This window comes from Castor canadensis, chromosome 17 (assembly GCF_047511655.1).
Source record: "Castor canadensis chromosome 17, mCasCan1.hap1v2, whole genome shotgun sequence".
In the NCBI taxonomy this organism is placed as follows: Eukaryota; Metazoa; Chordata; class Mammalia; order Rodentia; family Castoridae; genus Castor; species Castor canadensis.
Genome location: NC_133402.1, coordinates 68,328,998 through 68,352,876, shown reverse-complemented (window position 1 = coordinate 68,352,876; position 23,879 = coordinate 68,328,998). Strand labels below are relative to the sequence as shown.

At 49.7% G+C, this 23,879-nt stretch overlaps 1 protein-coding gene across 1 annotated transcript; it reads left to right on the top strand.

Moving 5' to 3' along the window:
• Positions 1 to 14,774: 14,774 nt before the first annotated feature.
• On the top strand, positions 14,775 to 23,400 carry Tm4sf18 (transmembrane 4 L six family member 18). The gene is made up of 6 exons (XM_074059239.1): positions 14,775 to 14,934; positions 15,006 to 15,205; positions 16,821 to 16,907; positions 20,523 to 20,665; positions 22,263 to 22,443; positions 23,191 to 23,400. Exons 1-6 carry the CDS (start codon positions 14,889 to 14,891, stop codon positions 23,203 to 23,205), a joined length of 672 nt encoding a protein of 223 aa, XP_073915340.1. The 5' UTR covers positions 14,775 to 14,888; the 3' UTR covers positions 23,206 to 23,400.
• Positions 23,401 to 23,879: the final 479 nt, after the last annotated feature.

The window sequence follows — 23,879 nt, the reverse complement described above, 5'->3', positions numbered from 1 at the left end:
TAAGCCTTGAGCATGTCCCGAAATGGAGCTGGAGGCCCACACTGCTGGAAGAGCGGGGTCAGGGCCTCAGTCCCAGGTTTGTCCCTTCTGAGTAAACATGGCGTTGGGCCAGATGACATTGAGCTAGAGTGTGGTGGGCATAATGGGCGGAGATGGAAGAAAATACTCCCGACATGGTTGGGGATATTTACAGTGACAGAAATATTGTATCACAGGAAAATAAAAGTGGTAGGACTTGAGTCTGTTGAGTATTATTTTATTTAGCTCCGCACGGGAGGCTAACCTTATGTGGCACCCCTTCAACGCTCAGTAAGACAAGTGTGAGGTGACTTTTCCTTGGGGCAGCATGGGAAATCACTTCAGGGACTCCCTCCCTGTGGAGGTTTTTCCTTATTTCCGTAAGGCAAGTAAGAGAAGAGTGAATGACCTTGGCTGTCCAGCGAGAGCGGGGGCTAAAAGCGCCCTTCTGTCCTGGGATTCGGAAGGTAGCGGTAGAAATGCACCTGCCATTCTGCTCTGGGCGGTCACGGGAAAGAAAGGAAGGATGGGAGGGGTTGGTTCTGTGGTCAGGGGATCCATTCTGACTAGGAGCTCCTGAGTCAATTCCAAGTACACAGAAACAGAAAGGGCTGAGGTTAAAGGGTTGCCATGTTGGAGCCCCTGTCAGAGCTGAGGATTGAAGGAGGCTACTGTCCTCCAGGTCGGGCCCCAGGGGCCCCCCGGAAAGGTCTGGCACCCTGAAGGCTGCTCAGCAGAGGAATCAGTTTAAGGTGAGCCAACAGGTCCTCCACAGTGACAGCATGTGGCCGAGAGGAGTGAAAACAATGCTGAGTTGATCTCTTCCCTTGAGTTGAGGGTGCCTGGCTTGAACCTGGGAGACGCTGACCTTCTTGTGGCTAAGGCGTGTGGGAGTACAGTGGGCCGTAGTTTTTCAAGTTTGTTTCCTTAAGATATTGGAGCAGTTCATGCTGCTTACATTCACTCTGAAATAAATGTAATGAGTAGATTTTGCTCACGTTTCTGGAAGTTTATAACTGCACAACACTGACTTTTATAGGTTTCCTGGAGCCCCTGACGTCACACGAGGGCACTGAACGTTGGTTTGACTTCATTTGCTCTTTCACTGCAGGTCTGTCCACTTGTTTTATGAAAAGAAGAGGGAGAAGACCCAAGGTTTTAATTTCCAATAAGAATTTTCTCTAAGGTAACTTTCAGCTCAAATACTTCCAATTATCCATGGAACTGTCTAATTACTTTTTAAGACCGGGTCTTGCTATGCAGCTCAAGCTGACCTCAAACTCTCATCGTCCTGCCTGGACTTCCCAAATGCTGGGATTACAGGTGTGTGCCACCCACTTCCGCCTTGTTTAATTTTTTTTTAACAATCTCCTGGGAGAAAATTATTTGTGCCACTCACTAAGAACTTGTAACTGATGGAATGATTTTATCTTATTCCAGGAGAACACCACAGTCTCGGTTTCTTGACGTCTTTATTGGCCTATGGGAGTATGTCTGTGCAATTGGTCAGGTGGACATAGTTCACGGGCGTAGAGTGTGAACCTTGCTAGGTGCTGGGCGTTTTTCTGGGCATGGAAGTTGCACCGTACAGAACAAACACAGCCTGCCAGTTCCCAGGTCTGCTTGGCCAGAAGGAATCACAGAACACTTGGAAGAACAGAGAGGAGGAAGAAGTGAACCAGCGTGTGTTGTCACCACTGGTTTCGAGAGGTACAAGGTATTGCCAGCGTGACAACCAAACACAGAACCTGCCCACGAGACCAGTAACTCAGCCGGGGGCCATGCTGTCAGAAAGGAGGTGCCTTGGGTGTTGGGGTCAAGACCCCTTGGTTTTCAACACACTTCCCTCACTTCATAGCTTTAATCATGGCACGTCCCCGTGTGCCTCTGCCTCCTCACCGTGAACTGGACGAATGCCCACCTCAAGGGAGGCTTAAATTAGACACAAAGTGCAGTGCTGAGCCGGATGGCTTTGCAAATGGAGCTTCATTGTAACAACGATAGCGAATCAGAAATGTGCAGATCGGTCAGATCGTCAGTGCACTCTTGTTGCGTTCAAATCAAGCATGCAGACTGGGATGTAGCTCAGTGGTGGAGCCCGCGGGTGGCACGCGCTAGACCCTGGGTTCCGTCCCCAGCACTGCAAATATATAATGAATAAATAAAATCAAGAGTTGACCCATTTAATAGAGTTCAAGGTGGAGACCAGATGACATCTACTGTATTTCTCGAATTCTCTGGATCTTAACCTTTGCTGTATTTTAGATTCACCTGGGGAGTTTTAAAAACACTGGTGCCCGGACCCCCACCCAGGAGAGTGGTGCATTTGCTCTAGTGAGTCCTGGCCTTGGTCGTGAATTGTGCGGCGAGGGTCCAGCTGGACAAGAGGTGCGAGACAGATGTGTGCTTGGGTCACAGGGAACCGGGGAGGTGACCAATGAGGACATCTGCCTTGCAACCCCATGCTCTGAACTAGAAGTTGTTTTAGAAACAGCCATCTCCACCATCTGCAGCTAAGGACGGACAGAGGCTGACGTGCCCCAACCCCAGGAGGTCCCTGTATCCTGGGTCCCTGTGTCCCTCTGTGCTCTGAGGTCAGGCATGCTCCTCACCAGCTGAGGGAGGCTGGGAGGTCAGGGTTAGAAAAGTGGACACCAGAGGCAGCAGTGCCCTGGCTCCGCCGAGAGACTGCAGCAAGTCAGGCTTGGCTTTGCCATCTGTGTGCGTGGGTCGGTGTGTGTGTGACTGTGCGTGACTGAGCACGTGAGTGAGTGGCTGTGTGTGCGTGTGCGGAGTGTGAGTTCTGTGCACGTGTGTATGAGTGTGTGCGCGGGTGCACGCGTGTGTGTTTATGGAGGTGAGAGTGTCAATGGGATGACCCCACCAAAGCCGTTCTTAAGCCACCACACACGAATGACGACGCTCTCTCGAACTGCGCACACTGCTCTGTGCATCGTTCTGCTGTCTGGAGCTGATGGCACTGCCTCGTGGCAAAGTGAGATGACTCAGACAGAGGGACCCGTCCCGCTCTTGCGGGGTTCTGAGTGCGAGACCTCACAGAACCATAGGCGCTCTCTGCTGTGCTAACGACCTGTCATGATCTCTGACCCTTTGAGAGACACCCACAGCAGCTTCCTCTGTTACGGAAAACAGTCCCTGTGCTGTTTTTGTCACATAAGTACAAAGCAGGGTTGACAGAGTCACTGGGAGACCTAACAAGTTCCTGGGATTCTCCCTGCTGTTAATTGAGGGTTTAATTAGTTCTGTAAAGGGGCCATGTGTGTTTTAAGTGGATGGCGTCCTTCTGGATTACGGCCTTAGGAAACGGTTTCCTGTTCTCTGCTGGGGACGATGGCCTTCACATTACTGAGAGTCCCTGTAGACCTGTGCACAGCTAAACAGAACTCTGAGATAAGACCATGGAGCCCTTAGAGATGGGGTCGGAGCCATGGAGGCAGAGGACTCGTGCAGGTCCCCCAGGGCCTGGGAATGTGGCAGTGACTCCCTCGAGGCTGCAGGTGGCAGGGACAGACACCCCACCACCCTAGGACCCGGGAGGCAGAGGTGGTGCAGCCTTGATTCACAGGCCTTCGTGTCAAGTAACTCCATTCTTGATCTCTAACGGTCACGGGGCCCTGTCACGGGCACCTGTCCTTTCTCAGAGTCAAACAAGTTCCCCACGCGAATGTTTGCCACTTTAGGCCCTTGCCCTGTAAAGCTCCCACTCTCCCTGCCTTCCTTGGAGCAGCGACGCAGAGCCGTCTGCACCTCTGGGTCCTGGATTCTAGGGCCCCAAACCTTTTGCTCCCACAGCTCCTGAGAGATGGACGGTGCGTGATGAGTGGCCGAGTGCGGTGGGACCTGAAGATGGGGCCTCGGGAGAAGCCCGTGGGCCATCCCTTCATCTCACACAGATCCCCCAACCTACAGCTGATGACGGATGCCATGGGAACACTGTCCTCCCAACAAAAGGCCAAAGGCACTGAGAGGCACCCACAGGGCTGCCGTGAGTGACACGACACACTCGCACCGCCTGCAGGACTTCAGGCAAGTCTTTAACCTCTCTGAGGCGCAGCTGGAAGACCTCAAGGGCAGGTAACTCTGCATCTACTTATTGGGCTGTCTGGGGATTCAGGGAGTGGAATAATGGTAGGATGATTAAAACAGCTGGGGCCGTGACCAGCACCACACAAGTGCTCAGTGATGTGCATTTTAACCCAGCGTTACACCATCTGTAATTACTCCAACACGCATCCATCCAGAGAGATGCTCGATGGGAGGCTGACTAGCAGTAATGTGCATATAAGTGGTGAGGAATTAACATGGGGACCCCCCAACCTGAGAGTCCACACGAGGTGGGGGACTCCCCACACCAGGTCAGAGCACAACTTTCAACACTGCTCTCCAAATTACAGCAGAAGGGTCCAGGAGTCAGACAGATTGACTGATTGACTGGCTGATGGTTAAGAAGGAAAGGAAAGGACGTTATGACTACCACCACGAGGCCCTGATGAAGTAACTGACTTTGTACAGTGGGCCTCACTTTCAAAAGCACTCACTCGTCCACACGAGGATTGGGAGTCACCACGAGTCCTGTGACAGGCGCCTGACAAGTCCTTGTCTGAAGTGGAGGTGAAACCTGCCAGGTAGGGCTCTGAGGTGACAGCAGAGGCCAGGTGGTGACACAGCAGCTGGCACAGGCAGGGCTGAGAGCCCAGGTGGGAGCGCAAGGATGGGGAAGACACCCCAGCTTTGGGCAGCTGACAGGTGCTTAAGGTACTTAAGAGTGGACAAGGGGAGGTGGCAGTCACGGTGCCCTGGGAACGGGTCCCTAGAGCTCACTGAGGCACGGCACCTGTTGAACTTTGCCATTTGATTTCCTGCTGCTTCTCTATGGTTCTCTGTTGTCACAGGCCAAAGAGCGTCCCCTGAAATCCAGCTAACTGGAGTCTCTGAATGTGAACTTGCTTGCAAACAGATACAGCAGTTGGGATGGCTGGATGCACTGGTGTGGGCCTTAGCCCAGTGACTGGGGTTCTTACTGGAAGGCCACCGAAGGACACCCAAAAAGATGAAGACCGGTGATGATGGAAGCAGGGGTTGGAGTGATGTGAACCTTGTCTGAAGCCACTCGATTTGCTACAGCAGCTGCGAGGAGCTCACACACACCTTCCCACAGTTGGTTCTCTGTCCCTTCCCTGGTCTCCTGTCCTGTGTGTGTCCTGGGGCCACACAGAGTTTCTGCCCTTTGTGGAAACTCGCTGCTGGCACTCCCCCCACCGCCTTCTAGCAAACGGCCTTCCTCTGCACCCAAGCATGGAGGAAGGAAGCCTGCGAGCTGTGCAGTGACACTGGGCACCAGCCTGCCTCATCCTCCCCGTGCAATCGGCCACCAGGGCCCGTGAAGCCGGCTTCTTCTTTAAAGTTGCCTTCTAAGATGACGGGAAGTGTTACTTGCATACGATTTAAAGGTATAGAATGAACAGACAGACAAGGGGAACCACGAGACTCCGCAAGTATACGCATCTTAAAGAAAAATAAAAATGGAGGTTACACATTAGACAGATCCCAAGGATAACTGCCCGACCCTATCACCAAAACCCCAGTCATCCTGAGATTCCTGAACACCCAGCTCTAATCACAAACAGACACAAATCATAAGCTTTGTGTCTTTGTAAGACTCAGCGAAATTAAACAACTTACGGTGGCCCTAAATGTTAACAGGTAACAGCCAATCACAAAAAGGCTGAAACACTTCTTCTTTATGCATTTGAAACTGTTGTCACTGCTGAGCGGCGAGATTCTTACCATTCCCTCTGCAAAGTCTCCTTGTTGGTGAACTGTTCTTTTCTCTCTTTTTTTTTGCAGCGTTGGGATTTGAACTCAGGACCTGTGCTTGCTAGGCAGGTGCCCTATCACTTGAGCCACATCTCCAGCCATTCTTACTTCAGTTGTTTTTCAGATAGGTCTTGTGTTTTTGCCTGGGATTGGCCTCAGACTGCAATCCTCCTACTTCTGCCTCCCATGCAGCTGGGAATACAGGCATAAACTACCACACCTGGTTTGTGAGGTGGCCTCAGACCTCCATCCTCCCCTCTCCACTCCCATGTGGCTGGGATTACAGCCACCAACCACTGGTCCAAGCCCTGAACTTATTCTTTTTTTAAGCACAATAAACTCTTTAAATTTTTCTAACTTGATCTGAGTTTATTTTTGATATATGGAAGTTTAGTAAATGAAAAAAGATGTTCACTGGGAAAATATTAACTTTTCAAAAACTGGTGTGGGACCAACTCAATAGCTATCTCAATAAAAAAAGATAAATTTAGGTTCCTATCTCAGACCATATTGCAGAGTGAATTCCAAGTGGATCAGCACCAAAATGGGAAAGAAGTAAGTCACAAAAGTGCTAAAAGAAAACAAGAATAAATTACTTGTAACTGGGCTTAAAAGGAACTTTTAAAGCCATAAAACAATAATAGAAAATCTTGTTATACTTGCTGATCTAAAAATAAAGGAATTTCTTTTCAAGGCTACAATACCACGAGCAAAGTCAAAAGAAAAATGAAAACCAGCCGAAAATACTTGCAGCTCTTATTGCAAACACCGGACAAGGCCCTTTAATATATAAAGAGTTCCCAAAAGTAAAAAAGAATAAAATCCAAACAACTTCATGATGGAGAGAAATGGAACAATGAATGTCTGTGTTAAATTATTATCAAGATTTCTTAGCCATCCATGGTGGCACACACCTATCATGCCAGCACTTGGAAGGCAGAGGCAGGAGGACTGGGAGTTCGAGGCCAGCTTGAGCTCTCAAAAAATGAAAAAAGAAAAGGAAAGGCTTCTTTGCCGTCCCTTTGTCCCTGGATCCTTTCTCACAAGGATGCGCTCTGTGTTCAAGAGTGACCTGGACTGATGGCAGTGTTGTGGATGCTGAGCTCTGTCCCCAGCCCTCGAGCTCCCCACTTCTGTGCTAATCACAGTACCCTGGTTACCTGTCCTCAGTGTCACAAATTCTAACGGGCCAAGGGTCCTCTCAAAGTCTGCACCGCTCAGATTTGTGATTGCAGTAACATTAGCACACGGAACTCTAAAGCTGTTTTGCGTATGTTCTAAGAAGACAGTAAACCTAGTGCTGTTGGGAACCAGGATTTTCTGTACGTCCTGCAGAAGGATGTGCCCGGTCTTAGAAGCTACCAGTTCAAGTGTTCCCAGTGGGGTTTCATTATTTCAAATAATCCAGAAAAAAAATAAATGAGAAACCTGAAAGAAAGGGGGCAAAGAATGATTGAGTGATGAACTGGTTGAAGAATACACAGGAATCATTGTGGTGCTCATTCAGTTTTCTAAGTTCAAAACTTTACAAGGAAAGTTTTAGAGTAAGTATCCAGGGAATTTTTCAAAGCACGTGTCATGGCATTTGACACTAATGAGAAATATCAATAAAAGCCAGTGTGATTAAGTTTCAGTAAAAAGCAGCATCAAGCCAGGCACGGTGGTTCACACCTGTAATCTCAGCTACCCAGGAGGCAGAGGTAGGAAGATCATGGTCCCAGGCCAGCCCAGGCAAAAAGCATGAGATCCCATCTGGAAAACAAAACCTAAAGCAAAAGGGGAAGTGGCTCAAGTGGTAGAGAACCTGCCTACCAAGCACAAGGCCCTGAGTTCAAATCCCAGTACCACAAAAAAGAAGCATCAAAGCATCAAGGGTTTAGGAGATGGAAGGATCATTTCTTGCTTATCCTGTCTTCCCAGCCAGTCTACACAGAGCCTGTTCATCTTAACACAGTGGCAGCCGTGTCTGTCCAAAAGAGGAGACAGACGGGCGGCTATGGAGGGTCTCTCAAGCTTAAAGCCTTGCCTGCAAGCAGCACAAGAGTGTGTTATCCATAACCGTGCGACCAGCTCTTCCCAGATGGAGGTCACTGCTGTGACCTCCATGTTCCCTGACCAGGTATTCCTGGTGAGCAGTGTTAGTGACTAGCACCTTGTTCTTGACATTGTGTGCTTTTGTGACATTGAGCGACGTGACAGTCCAATTCAGTGCAGAGGTGTCAGAGCACAAAGTCTGCTGGTTATTTTAAGTCTTTGTGCCTCCGTGGCCTCCTGGGTAAGTGCAGCTGTGAGCGCAAGGACCAGGAGAGGTAGCGTTGGCGTGAAGAACGGTGGCCGCCATGGTTCCATCAGTGTCACTGCTGTACAGTGCTGAAGTCTGTGTCATGCTGCTTGGCTTTCAATGGGTCCCCAAAACCAGGTGGCCGAAACTCAAGATGGCTCTGCCCTGGTGACCAATTCCTGAGAGTTAGAAGGGGCTTGAGGACTCGACTTTGGTCTCCTGCTGTCCCCGTCCCCCTGCCCTTCCACCTCTGCCGTGGGGTGGCACCCCCTCCAGAACCATGAGCCAAGAGCTTTTCTTTTCTTGACAAATCACCCCTCTGTGGCATTCTGTTTTCTAACTACACAAAACTGACTAAGGCAAAGGCACTAAAGCAACTTCCCCATGTCCTGCCCTCCCAGGACAGGCCACTGTGGACTGTGACCAGGACGTCCCTCCCACAGCAGAGCCCTGGTAACCATCTTCAGCGCCACTTCCACGCTTCTCCTCTCAGCTGGGGCGAGACAGACATCTTTCCTTTGCCAGCTGACACAGAGGGACACTGTGCCAGCAGAGGGACCCTTCCTGCTTCTGCGAACTTTCTGCTCTTCTCTAGCCCAGCCCCATTAACACTTCGAATCAGGGATTAGGTTTCAACACAGGTATTTGGGGTGACAATAACGCTCAGATCACAGCAGCCTCTAAATTAGTAGCAGGACATGGATGGAAATATGTCAGTGTGTCCTGAATACGTCTTAGAGGAGACGAAATCCAGCCTGCAGGGGTCGCTGTCCTCCCACATCTCTGCACTTTCTTTTGGGCTATTGGGATTTGAACTCAGGGCCTTGTCCTTGCTAGACAGGGGCTCTACCACTTGAGCCACACCCCCAGCTCTTTTTGCTTTGGTTATTTTGGAGATAGGGTCTCACTATTTTGCCCAGGCCAGGTTTGACTGCGATCCTCCATTGGTGCTTCCTGCGGTAGCCGGGACGACAGAGGCACGTCACCATGTCCAGCTATTGTTGAGATGGGGCCTTGCAATCTTTCTCCCAGACTGGCTTCGAACCTTGATCCTACTAGTCTTAGCCTCCCGCGTACCTGGGATGACAGACTTGTACCACTGGTTGAGATAGAGTCTGGAGAACTAGCCCTCTCCTCTCCCCCTCTCCCCCAGGGCTGGCCTCGAACCTTGGTCTCTTGATATCTGCCTCCCAAGTAGCTAGGATTGCAAACATGAGCCGCCATTCCCGGCTTGGCTTTTATTTCTGATGAATCACTGGCGCTCTGGAATGGCCTCAGGCTCCACACCTTCCAAACTCTGTCCTTCAAACTAAAACCAAATGAGCCTCCAAAACCCCAGTCATCAGCCCTGACTTCCTCAGGAGAAAGCCCAAATTCCTCAGTCTGCCATGTGTAAGACCCTCAAGCTCTGAGGGTCATCCCCCCTCAGCCTCCCGCTGTCGGCCTCCCGCTGTCGGCCTCCCGCTGTCGGCCTCCCGCTGTCGGCCTCCTGTCCCACACAAGCCATATCCCATTGGCTGCGAGTGGCAGAGTGGACCACCTTCTTTCCTTGCTCAGTGCCCCAGAGCCAATGCAGCTGCGTGGACAGAGCACCGATTTTCTGCTTGGAATTCCTGAGGTGAATGTACCCTTGGGCTTCAGGTGGCATTGCCATTTGTACACGTGAGTGACTCCCAGGACACTACTGCTCAGCAGTCTTAGGAAAACTGCCAGAAATTCAGGAAAGTTCAGAAGCTAGTGTGATGAACAACCGAATTCAACCCAGCAGTGACCACTATTCTGTCATGTCATCACTCATCTATCTGTCATGATTCTCCTCTGCCCTATTCTGCTAAGTATTTCAGAGTAAGGTGTGGGGATCGCCTAAATATTAGCACGCCTGTAATCCCAGCTACTCAGGAGGCAGAGATCAGGAGGATGGTTGTTCAAAGCCAGGCCAGGCAAATTGCTTGACAGAACCTATCTCAAAAATACTCAACACAGAAAAGGGCTGGCAGAGTGGCTCAAGTGGTAGCAAGCATGAGGTCCTGAGTTCAAACCCAGTACTGACAAAAAAAATTAGAACTCCTTCATAACACCATTAGTGCCCCCAAATGAACAACGTCCTTCTAATGTTGCCTGGCACTGTCTGTACTCACACTTTCCAACTGTTTCCAAAATGTGTGGCTTCACCAGCAAGACCCAGCTCAGCTTCCTAAGCTTGGAGCCTTGTTGGAGTCTCAGGTGGCCCAGGTCCCCACTTCCTCACTTGAAGACCCTGTCTGTCCCCAGCCCTCCAAGAAAAATCCTTGAACCCCTCCCTGAAGCATTCAAGCTCCCTGTGCATCTCCAGAAGCCACGGCTAAATCTCGTGGAGCCTGGCCGTGTCCTGTTATTGCACAGATTCATCCCCTCAGCTAGACGGAGCAGCCTGAGGACAGGGGACAGGGCTCTTTGCCTCCGTGAAAGTGCAGTGCTCAATCTACGAGAATAAATGACTAGATGAAGTTTCTCAGTCTGTCACCATGGGGAGTTTGAGAGATTAAATGTGCTCTCTGGGCGGCTGGGGGCCGTGTAGACAGGGAGCTGTGTAGACAGTTTTTGAACTAAGAGGAGATTCCAGCTACAGAACAGCATGGGGGTTTTGGAAGGGAGTGTGGGCTGTCCCCTTCTCTCCTATCCAAAGCTAGATGCTCACCACAGATAAACCAGAGTCCCCGTCCCTGGGGCGACAGTCCTAGACAAAGAACTTTCAATCCATGGTGTCCGGAAGACCGCCCAGTGCCTGTTTACACAGCCGTTCCTCGTGCTTTTAAGCAAGCGGTCATTCCCGGGGCCAGCACTGGCCTGGAGCAGGACCTCGTCCCCGTGGTCAGTGGGGAAGGCCCATCCATGTCCGCTGGCTTCTCAGTGTGAATTCTCTTTTGGAGAAACCCATTTCCTGCTTCCCCAGTCCCCACCATCTGTGGGGCTGAGTCCAGGACTGCACCTCAGCCCCGAGGCTGCAGGGTGAGGCTATTTTTGGTAGAGGGTCACCTCCCAGTCACCAGGTCCCCTGGGGGTAGGGGGGCAGGCGTCCTGCGGATTTCCTCGGCTATGCTATGCAGAAGAGAAGCCCAGATCAGAGACCGTCCTGGTTCCTGGAGGCCAGCAGGAGAGGGAGGCCCAATTAGGATGGATTCCTTGGCAGGAGCCCCGGTCTTACTGGAGGCAAAAAGGATGTCATTTATGGGCACACATTTTCCTTTTCAGAGACGGGTTAAAACAGTTTCCCCAGGGGTGAAATTAAGCACGCCGCTCAGTTCTCCGAAGACACCTTCATTGGACGTTTTCACTATGGGACAAAGGCATTGCTTCACTCCCCTTCTCATGCCTTTATCAGATTTCCAGCCAGTTGTGTCTTTGTCACTCACTTCCCTTGGTCTTACTGAGAATTTTCCAAATGGTGCCTGCCCGTTCATGTCCCCTCTGTCTTTATAACCGCCTGTCACATGAAACCAGCTCTACAGACACTATGGGGAGTACCTATTGTGCAAGTTGCCCTTCTCTGACCCCATTTCCACAGCAGACATCACGCTTGTACCTAGAGAGCACTCTGGCTTTAATATTTCCCCGTTTCTCCCCTTGACCTCAGGCCAGGCCACCTTCGCAGCCACTGCCAGGACTCGGGATCCCTGTGAACCCATTTTCAGGAAGACCAGACGGGAGCCTACAGGTGTATGGGGCCGGAGTGAATGTGACATCCAGTGTGTGAAGGTCGCCGCCCTCACTTGCACTCCTTGAGAATGTTTGAAAATCCTTCTTAGATCCATATTTTTGTATACAAGTAAAATGAGTTAAAATGTCTTTGCCTTTTTGTCGTTGTAAGAATTACTTTTGGGGGGTCGTTTGTTTTGGATTCTTGGGAAAACTTCTAGCTCAGGAGATGTCAGCATTTTATGATCGTTTTGCCCACCACAGTGATAGGAAGAATTCCTGGAGGCCGTTGCTTTTTTGCTTTTTTCTAGCGATACTGGATTTTGAACTCAGCACCCCTGGCTTGCTAGGTGCGGGCCAGCCCTAGCATAAAAGTGAGACCCTACTGGAAAATTACCTAAAAGCAAAAAGGGCAGGGGGAGTGGTTCAAGAGCTAGAGCGTGTTCTCCCCCAGATGCGGTCCCTGGATTTCATGTTTGTGTATCCAGCTGCCCACTTGAGTTTCTAATACCTGTCTCATCAGGGCGTGCACCGCCTCCAACATTCGGGAGGTGAAGGCGGGAGGATTGCAAATTCAAGGCCACCCTGGGTTACCTAGAGACGGTCTCAAAAACCAAAACGTTTGAAACAAATCCCCTTCCCAAACTTGCTCACCTGGCTGTCTTGCTCTTTTCAGGTAAGGATAACTTTTTCCACCTGCTCAGACGCTAAGCCAGGTAGTGACATCTCTCCTACCCCTGCATCCTCACCAAGCCCGTTCACTGTTCCTTCAAGTGGTCTCTGCTGTCCTCAGGGTCTGGGTCACCATCAGCTCTTGCCTGGATTAGGGAAATGGCTTCAGATCCATCTCCTGTCTTTCACCGCCACTCTTTACCATCTGTCCACACCCTTTAGCTAAGAGAGCCTTTACAACACCAGTTTTTCTGCTCAGATCTACTCTTGATATCATCGCTCTTCTCCCTCGGATCCAGACACAACGACCCACACAGTTGCCAGGGCTCACTGGAACCCAGCTCTCTGCCCACTTTCTGTTCTCTGCACTGTCATGCCCTCCACCTCCTTCACTTCACCTTGTCCTCAAGGTCTTCCCGGATCCCCCTGCTTGAAATTATGCACCCAGCTTTATTTTCTGGCCCCTCCCTGATTTGTTTTGCCACACTTGGGTGTTAGCCCCCATCACAGAGTGCAAACTCCACCGACACAGGAATGCAATCCTCCTGTCACTGCTCTTGGAATAGAGTCTGACATGTAGGAGGTGCCCAGTAAATAGTCAACTAAAGCAATGTTTCTGTTTCTAATTATTCCAAGAACTCTAGTAAATGTGATTTTAGGCTGCCTCTGCTCTTTGAAAAAATATCTAATGTCCAAACTTTGATGGACTTGGATCAAAAACGCCAGGGAAAAATCGCATCCACAAGGGGGCGCTAAGAAACCTCTTTGGAACCTCCTGTCAATCACAGTGCAAGATCACTTCATTTTGTTTGAAGCCAAAAGTGACTCCAATGTAAGTACGACACAATCTTAAATTATTCTTATAAAAGTAAATTTTTATGCTCTTGAATTTAAGGTGTGCATGTCATAGACTAGTAACAATTTCAGGACAATAACTTTTAAGTGTGAATACTTCCGAGATCAAGGTGTCATGACACAGAGTTCTTGGGACCCAGGCAGGAGTAATAAACAGACTTTGCTCTGATCTCTGGACCATTTTGACAATTTGATGAGGCCTCCTGGACGGGGGGTGGAGCATAGTGGTGGAGCCATATGCAAGGCCCTGGGTTCAATCCCCAGCACTGGAAAAAAAGGAGGGAATGAATGTGGGTGCCCACTGACTGCAGCTGTCTATATGCTCCACTCTGGAAGTGACTTTTGCACACAGACTCTTTCTAATCACCACATTCTCCTTTGGGAACGGTGCCACTTTGCTATCTCCAGTTCACAGCTGAGGAACTTGAGTCTTAGGAAAATTGAGTCAAGGAAGGTCCTTGCAGAAAGGAGGGACAAGCAGGTCAAGCAAACCTTGACCTCCCATCTGTGCTGTCTGCATCATGTTTAACTCTTAGTGCAGAACTCCTTCCCATAATTCCCTTCTCACGTCTTCATGATTAGAGCAGGGCTGAGGCTCCTTCAACAGAAGGCAGTAATGTGAAGGGAGAATTCCCAGTCCTGTTTCAAACTCATTGCTCACAAAGTCGTTATCAAACTACTCCCTTTTTCCTTCTCTCTTTCCTTGACGGGAGGAAGGATGTGCATTTGGACCTCTTTCTGGTTTTCAGAGGTAGAGGTGGAAGGGGGAAGTCCTGGCAGAAAAGCTGGGCTGACCCTGCAGCAGTCACATTGTCAGGTGTGAGGTCCTGTTTTGCGTCCTCACTGTCCCCTTTATTTATTTACTTTTTCAGCACCGGGTTTAAACTCAGGGCTTACACCTTGAGCCACGCTGCCAGCCCTTTGTTTTGTGATGCGTTTTTTTGGGGTAGGGTCTCAAGAGCTATTTGTCTGGGCTGGCTTTGAACTGCCATCCTCCTGATCTCTGCCTCCTGAGTAGCTGGGATTATAGGTGTAAGCCACCGGCACCCAGCTCCACCATCCCTTTTCTGTATAAGTACCGCGCGCTAACCGATTGCGCCACTGGAGCTCCTACCATCCCTTTTCTTAGTCCTCTTTGGGTCCCATAGCAGTGATCACATAACATAGAATATTGAGAGAAAGTGTGTGTGTGTGTGTGTGTGTGTGTGTGTGTGTGTGATAGTCAGGACTTCTTAGTCAGCATGCCAACACCATACAAGCCTCCTTGGTAGGCATCTCTTTATCCCTCTCTCCATGTTGGATGACATGTGCCAGACTCAGTTCCAGCTCCCTCCCCAATTTCCTTCTTAAAACATGCTCAGAGTACAGTCTTCCGTCTTTCAATCCGGGGGAAAATGACTTATTTTAAAAGAAGTGACAAACACCGCATTCCTTTGGCACAGGATGAAGTCCAGCTTGCCTCTTGAGCCGGTCGTCACTGTCTATTGTTCTCCAAACAGTAAACTGCTATGTCACAGCGAGACTGTGGGCAGCAGTCACACTCCAAGTCATGGCTCCTCGCGAATATGAAGTGAAGAGCTCTGCCCCAGACAGTGGTAGGTAATCTAGAAGAAAGAGGGGACAGCTGGGATGACAGACGGGGGTGTGTGACTGTGTCATCTTGCAGTCTACAGGTCCCATGCGGCCAGGATGGGGCCTTGGAAGTGCAGGAGCTGCCTCAGTGCTCTGCTGATCCCCCTGGCGCTCTGGAGTATGGTTGTGAATGTCTTACTGTACTTCCCAAATGGCCAAGCTTCCCACACCGCCAGCACCCAGCTCAGCGACTACGTGTGGTATTTTGAAGGGATCTGTTTCTCAGGTGTCATGGTAAGTGTCACTTTGGAGACGTGTGGGAGCTGTGACTAAGCACTGCCTTGCACCTAGCTAAAGTAATGAGTCATGGGCCCTTGGGTTTGGGGTTTGGAAGGTGGGTGGGGGTAGTGGGACAGGCAGTCCTTTAGGATTTAGGGTGTAGCTTTATTTTTCAGAAGTACTCGGCAGATAGCTTCAGTGGGGCAGGAAGTGGGTCCTAGTGAGCCTGTGACAATATTGTGTTTGAAAATATCGTGAAGCCGTGCATCGGCTGAGCTAGTTCACCGGCACTGGTGTTGCTCTTTTCAGAACACATTTTCTGTCTGTGGGCAAGAGGAATTTGAGGGAGGGGGTTAGGGCATCATGGAAAAGTCAGACAAAGCTGCCTTCCGATCTCAGCGCTGTCCTTTGTGCCATTCCTCAAAAAAAGTTGAGCCTCAGCGTCCTTATGTTAAAATGTGAATGGTGACATTTACCTCTCAAGGTAACTCTGGAGATTAAATAAAAATCGCATAAAGTGTGCAGGACAGAGACCAACTTGGAGCAAGCAGCTAGTGACGATGGTGACTGCATAGTCACTAAAGAATGCCCCATAGCGCCATTACAGACACCCCCAAGGATGGAGGATGTTTTTGAATATGAAAGCGAATTTACCAGTGGTGAGATGCCAGGAGCGCTTTCCTGATGACTCTGCTCTCTCAAAACAAACACGCTGACCACCGGAGGAAGCACCCCTTTCCTGTCACCTCATCTCCGTCTCCATAAACAACGCTCTGTGCGCCAGGAAGCAGAGGAAACTCGCCACACTGTGCCTTGGTGGCTTGGTGGCTGCTTACTTGTTATATTTGAACAGCTGTGTTGGAAAGCGGTTTTGATTTCATTCTGCTCTGGCATACTAAATTAGTAAGCGTTAAAACAGCAATGCCCGCTGCTCTCAGAGCTGCCGTGGCCAAGGTACATAACTCACGTTGTTAGTGGGAACACGTGAACGCCAGTGTTCTGAAGAACAGTTTGGCTTGACATGTCAGGATCCCCAGAAATGCATCTGGCCCTTGACTCAGTGGTGCGAGGTCTCAGCAGTCACTCTGAGGAAATAATCCAAAACAAGGACAGAACTGGATGCACAGATGTTTGTGATAGTGTTAATTTACTTTGCTTCTTTTCCCTATCTTTATTCTTTAAGGCCTTGCTTCTAAAGTGTTTCTTTTCTGTTCTTTGAAGTCTCTTTCCTTACACTCGCTCTGGCCCATGTTTTCTCTTAGCTTTTCTTTAGCGTAATCTCTCTTAGAGTCTTTGCCCACAGACTTGCACTGTCCTATGTTCTTCTTTAGCTTTCTCAAAGTCTCGGTGCTCAGACCTGCAAACAACAGCAGCCGTGTCGTGTCTAAAAACTGCATACGCGTAACTCTTAAAGTCTCAGTCCTTAGACGCGCACTCCTAACAGGCAGGGAGGTGAGTCCTCAACTCACTTCATGCGGAAGGATGGTCAAGTTCACATGGCTAGAGAATGGCAGAGCTGGGATTTGAACCCAGGTCTGCCTGACCCTGGAGTCTATGGCCAGTGGGTGCCCAGGAGCATGGTGGAGGAGGCCAGCACCCCTGCTCTGACCTGCTCTCTTCTCCCCTCCAGATGCTCGGGGTGGCAGTGGTCCTTCTCGTTCTGGACAATGACAAGTACAGATGTTGCCAGAGTGAAAACTGCAGTGACACCTACACGGTAAGAGTGGTGGCTGTGCGCAGATGGGCAAACGGGCTCCAGACACATGGAGAGCTGTCATAGCCCCGTCACAGCCCTCCAGGACCCCACCGTCAGACGCTGCGGTACTCCAGAGGTCATGGCTCCTCCACCCTCATTGTGCCCCTGCTCCTCCAGCTAGCCAGGGCTTAAAAATCCATGAAATTGGTAAAGAACACTGCTTTGTCCTGACTGAGTTTTTACAAGTCCGCATTTGTCCTGTCAGCTTCTTTGAGGACAGATGTAACACAGTAAGCGTCATTTGTTGCCATGGATGTTGACTGTTGACTGACCCATGAACCAGCCACATAGGGGCTGGGGCTGAAGTGGTAGAGCGCCTGCCTACCTGGTGTGAAGTCCTGAGTTCAAACCCCAGTACCGCCAAATACGTATATATTCAGGACATCACACCAGAGGGCTAACCGTGTTCTGTTCTCCGTCATGGATTCGTTTGTATTTCACACAAAATTAACCTTACAGAACTCGTCCTTTGTGGACAGTGTTAGGATTTGAGCTCTGAGCTTCACGCTGGCTGGACAGACTCTCCTCCCCCAGACCTTTTCGCTTTGGTTAGATTTCAGACAGGGTCTCACATTTATGCCCAGTCGGCAAGCCTCACCTCAGTCTCCCACTTGTGCTTCCCTCGTAGCTGGGATGACAAGCAGGGCCAGCTCACTGACTGAGATGAGGTCTCTCTCACTGACTTTCTGCCCTGTCTGGCCTCTAATTGGCTGATCTCCTGATCTAAGCTCCTGAGTAGCTGGGATTACAGGTACCTTGCCCAGCCTTTTGTTTACTCTGACTTCTTTCACTCGTCATGGTGAGTTTCAGGTTCACCCATGTTGGCTGTATGTGAAGTGCATTTTTTAAAAGGTGGGACTTTCGTAAAAATTAAAATAGAACCAAGGAGCGTAGCACTGCCAGGCTCTGAAAGCCCATGCTCGGGTCTAGACCCTCTACCTCCACTGCCATCGCCCCTCTTCCTTCTTGTCACCATTTCATTACAGTTTGCAGAGCATTTGACCATTGTCACATTTACTTGGTGAATTAGGTCACGGCCACTCCTACCTTGTACACAAGGCACCCATGGCTCAAAGAAGACAAGCGACTTTTTAACTAGGTGGCGATTTACACAGGTCTGGTGACATTCTGCGTGTTAGCTCTGCACTGTCATCCCCGGTGCTTGCAAAGCAGGCACTCTACTTCTTGAGCCACACCTCCAGTCCCATCTGGGTGTGTTTTAGTTGTTTAATTTAGCACTGTGTCCCTAGCGAAGAAGAATTGAGAACCTAAATTGCGTGTGGGTATGTATGTGTTCTTAACCGATTGACTCAGACAGCCTCCTGTAGCCACTTAGGACACGTGAGGAGAGCTTTCAGAATTGTTTGATGATGCATTAAACTCGGTATACATTTAAGCTAGGACATTCAGAGAAATTCTAGAAAGTGAATGCATATATTGTCGTTAAGTGAATAATGAAAGTCACTGTGTTCAGTTTGCCTCAACTCACTCCTAGCATCTCCAGCACAAATGGCTGCTGGGAACAGTGGGAACGGGTCTTGTCCTCAACACTGCACAAGATGGCTGACATGTGTTTGGGAAGAGGGGAGGATGCCCTGGGTCCCTGTTTGGTTTTTTCAAGTTGGGCGGCCTGGAGGAACAGATGCCTCACTTCCTATGTCCCCAGGCACCAAACCTGTGATGTGACTGAAAGAAGTGAGCCTGGTAGCATTGAGCAGACTGTCCGCTGGGGCAGGGGAGGGAGCTGTGACTCAAGTCCAACTGTCACCATGACAAAATCGGGTGGTGATTCTCAGTTTTTAACAGAAAGAAGAAATAAGACTTTTATGTAAAATTTCTCAATTATATGACTTTTTTGGTTTGTTTGTTTTTGGAGGCACTGGGGTTTGAACTCAGGGCCTCACACTTGCTAGTCAGGTGCTCAACCACTTGAGCCACTCCACCAGCTCAATTATAAACTATTGGCAATTAATTCTCATTTCAACCACCAGAGTACATCTCGTGGCTCAGAGCGCCTGCTTAGCAAGCATGAGGCCCTGAGTTCAAATCCCAGTGCAATGCCGCCACCAAAAAAAACCCCCAAAAAACAAAAAACCCTGTTGCAGGCCAAATTCAGGTCTGTATCAACTTGTATCTTCTGCAGCTCCAGAATGAAAATGGAAGTCAACCACCCAAGGCGCCTTCTTGGTCGCTGTGTACCATGGTCTGAATCCGCCTTCCAAAATTCACATTGACCTTTAACCCCCACTGTAGTGGGATCAAGGGTTGTTGGGGACGAGGAGGATGGCTTTCTTCCTGAGCAGGATTAGTGCCCCCTTAAAGGCCCCTCAACTGTGAGGACACAGAAAGTGCCACTTGGTCGTCCCTTCCTTGCTCAAAACCCAGTTTCATGACTTGTTAGAAAAACAGCTTATTCTAGGTCTGGGGCAGTGTAAGTTCAAGGAGGTAGCCAAAGCACGGCGAGATCTGTCAAAGGGATTCACTTGAAGGGGTGTCCCCACCGGCCACACTTGGACCACCTGGCACCAAAAGAGTGATAACAGTTATGAATTACAACACACGGCCTCTGAGGTCAGTAAGTCCACAGTGACATTGAAAGACAGAGCTGGGGGTCCGTGGCGTCCTGTCATGCAGAAAAACAACTTACAAAATGCAGAGTGATGACGGAATTGTAGAGGGGTCCATTGTGCCCCCGCTGGCAGGGACACAGGCCGTCACGCTTTTCCCAAGTCCTCCCTCACCACTTACTTGCTGATTGCAACATGGGAAGAGCCGCTGTACAGCAGAGAGATTTGAAGGACGCCCTCACCCCGGAGAGCCAATAGCACCCACGCCTCCCTGGTCACCGTTCACCTGTGTGCGTCACTCACAGTCCCCAATCCAAGGGAAACACCGGTGTCCCCTCCACCCGCCTCCCGTAACTGTGAGGTGAATATCAGTTCCCTGTGTTCCTAGATGGGAAGATACTCTCTTCCCAAAAGAAAGCCAGCCCTTGCTAGAAAGTATTGTTTCAGTAAGCAGCTACTGGTGAATGGGTTCAGTGTCCCTTCCCTGAGTTTCTGTAAGAGGTGATCTTACAGATAAGATCAAAATTCCAGGAAAAAAAAGGGGGAAAATAATGAATTGCCTAGTTCCCTCTATCTGATGCAAACAAGAAGTCATTTTAAATGTATTTTGAAGGACTGGGTAGGGTGGCTCATGCCTGTAATCCCAGCTACTTGGGAGGTGGAGATTGGGAGGATCACAGTTCAAGGCCATCCTGGACAAAAAGCATGACATCTTATTTGAAAAATAACTAAAGCAAAAAGAAGTAGAGGTGTGGTTCAGTGCTCGACTAACACCTATTTAGCAAGTGTGAGGTCCTGAGTTCAAACCCCAGTACCACCAAGGAAAAAAATGTGTTTTGAAGATCCGATAGGTTTGGATTAAATCTTTGCATGTTTATGTGGGCATTCGGTACTGCACAGACTGTGGCAGGTGTCACTCAGCCGGGGAAGGGACTGGCTGATAATTTGCCGTCAATACCCCTTGCCTCCTCCTATGGCTCTGACGCTCGCTCCTCTGTGTTCACTTTAGACCTTGCTGTCAATCGTCTTCTCTGCCCTTGGAATTGCTCTCTCTGGGTACTGCCTGGTCATATCTGCCTTGGGTCTCGTCCAGGGCCCATTCTGTCGCACCCATGGCGGCTGGGAATATGCCTTCGAAGATACCGCAGGACGGTAAGCAGCTCGGGATCCCAGAAACACCTGGCCTCGCGCTCAGCCCATTTCCCACGATTGCTCCGGGCTCCACGGCTGCCATAGGACAGAAGCTTCCCACTCTTTTACAGTTTTCTACATGTTTATCTTCTCAGTCTTCCACCGCAATATAGAAGCATGTCATGGAGCCACCCAGACGAAAAGCGCGACTCCCACACAGCTCGGGTTACTGTGGTCTGGTGGCTGTTGGGGCTGGGGCCTGACTGCTAGCAGCTCGGTGTTCTTTGTGGCACATGGGACATATGGTCTGTTATAAGTGAGAAAGGCTCGTGGGGAGGGTCATCGTGCTCTAAGATGGTGCCGCTCCGTACTACGGCAGCAGGGCGACACAGAGACAGAAAGAACCAGGCCGGGGGAGCAGAGAAGTGCAGGTGAGAGCCAGGCAGACGCAGGAGCTTGTGGGAGGAGTGGAGGTACCCGCTCTCAGCAACCAATCCTGGATCTCAGAAAGCCTCCTACTGGCATCGTGTGGCCTTATGGGACCACCAGCATCTGCAGAGACAGCTCAGGAGACTGCAGGGCCCAGAGAGGGACACAAGAAAGGCCACTGATCTGACTGTCTTTGTCCTGGGCTTGGGATTCTAGTGTGATAAAATGAGGGGAGGGTCTTACAATTCCCTGGCGAGCTACATCCTCTCAACTCCCTCTGATCACGGGGGAGGAGGCCGTCAGGCTGGCTTCAGCACACTTTCCAGGTGGGAGTGCTTTAATTCCACTCCTGTGTTCAGCTCCTCTGATTAAAACTGGTCACTGGTCTTCCCACCTCATCATCTCTGTCTTCTTACCAGCTGGGACAATGATGTTCCAAAACACAGGGCCTCACAATGTGGACAAGTGTGGCAGCAGAGCAGAGGTGTCACCTGGGACTTGTGAACAGAAAGGCCAGAGCTCACCCAGAGCCCCTGGGCCAGCCACCCTAAGGTGGGGACCAGCAGCCAGGGTTTTAAGCAGCAGTCCAGAGAATCGTGAGGCTGACCCAAGTTGGAGAACCCTGTCTTAAGGGCTTGGGGACAGAGTGGAAACATTTCTAGAACTTCCTTCGCTATTTTGCTACCCATGTGATTTTATGTATAACACAAGCTCGACTCTCTCCGACCACCCAGGTCAGCTTCCGGACTCCTTAACAAGGGCTCGCCCGCCTCTCTTGACATTGACATGTGATGTATGACACTGTCACATGTCATATGACATGTGACATATGGCAATGACATGGCATGTTGACTTTGACATACACTGCCTTTCAACTGCCATCGACTCTTCTGCGTGTGTCTTGCTTCCTCGGTGGATTGATTTGGCCCGAGGCAGTCGCCACATTTAAAATGAGCTGTCCAGCTCAGTGCCATGCATACCATGTACTCAGCGTATCGGAGGATTTTTTCCAAGCATGAATTCCTATGCCATTTAGCATTTCTCCCTACTGACACAACAGTATCTTCATACTCATCTACTTTTAATACGGCATATTAATTTCCCAGACCCATAAATACCCATGGCTTCCTCCTCGGGTCAAGTGTGCAGGGTGGCCATGGGTCTTGTTGACTGTCCCCCCATCTCTCAGCTTCCTCACAGATTCCAGTGTCTGGGGTGAGTGCCTGGAGCCAGTCCACGTGGTGCCGTGGACCATCATTTCCTTCTCCACCCTCATAGTCCTCAGTGGGCTTCAGGTGATCATCTGCCTCTCCAGAGTGGCCATTCAGTTGTCCAATATACAGTGTGGAACCTACTCGGTCATCGGCCAGGTAACATCCATGGCCCCTCGCCTCCTTTTCCATTCACCCCACCTCTCCCTTCATCCCACCAACACCTCCACTCATCCCACCAACTCCTCCATCACCCCAGCCCCTCCTCAATTCACCCTACTCCCTCCCTTCCCCCTTCCTCTCATCTCTCCCCCCCTCCCTCTTTCCCTCCTCCCTCCCCCTTCCCCCTTGAACCCTGGAGAAGCTCTCTAGAATCCATCACCATTTTTTTTTCATTTACACTGCCCCAATCTTTACTCAAGACTTAAGGTCTCAATTTTTCTGACATTCCACCGTGTCTGCTGACATGTCTGCATGGACTGACTCAGCTCAGTAATTTTACAATCTGCATTTATGTTGCACGATGCAACTGTGTTTTGAATGACTATTTCACCCTGCTGTGTATAGATAACCACACCATGAGAGATTTCACCTTTCGAAAGGATTTCCACGCTCATCAGATAGTTAGGGCTGGGCACCCCCCCACAGGGGCATTGGCGAGAGGGGACCATCTTCATCCGTGGAGGCTACTCGCACCGTCCCCACACTGTCCCCGCAGCACCACAAACCTGCCGGGCCTCAGCAAGTCCAGTGGACAGAAACCTTGTTCCCTTCAGTGCCGTGTAACAGCTTTCCTGGCAATCTCAAATGTTCTGTCATGTTTGGAACATGAAGTGCAAGTTGAAGTACTGCTTGGGTCTGGATCATCCCTCAAAGTAATTCCCTTTGTTTTTCTTTTTTCCACAGCCTGGAATCATTTGAGAAGACAAGTCTGTCCCCTGTCGCCAAGAAGCACCAGCTGAGTCCTACAGACCCTGACAGACCTGAGGGCAATGTTCAAATGAAGGTTTTCTTGGTGCTTATGTGTCCATTTGCGAACTCTTTGGCCCTCGCTGGAAATGCCAATTTTGCTTTCTTTGTGTTTAGAGTTTTTTCAAAACAATACGTGTCAGTTCAGATGTGTGTGTGTCCTTTGGTCAAACAAAGCCATTCCCAAGAGTCTACACTGCAGGACAAATAACAGTGTGAGAAGATGCTATGCAGATCTGTATATTGCAACATTGTTTCATATTTGGGAAAATTAAACTGGGGAAGGATTAGAGAGTGGTGCATTAAGTGTAAAATTTGAAAGTATGTTTCAGAGATAGAAATAGTGCTACATGCAAAAGCAGATTACAAGTGTATGTTTACAGAGTTAGAATAACAAGTAAAAGAAGTAAAACCCCAAATGACCAACGTTCAAGATCAGGACTAAATCTACACGGAAATATATCGAAATGCCCATTATGGTTGAGTTGATCATAAACGACCCTTAGTCCTACTTTTCTGTATTTTTGAACTTTTCTTTATTGAATCTGCTACTCTAAATACTTTTAAAAAACTCATATTTTTACTATTCTATTTTTTCCACCTTAAAAGGCATTTGCTCTTTCTAC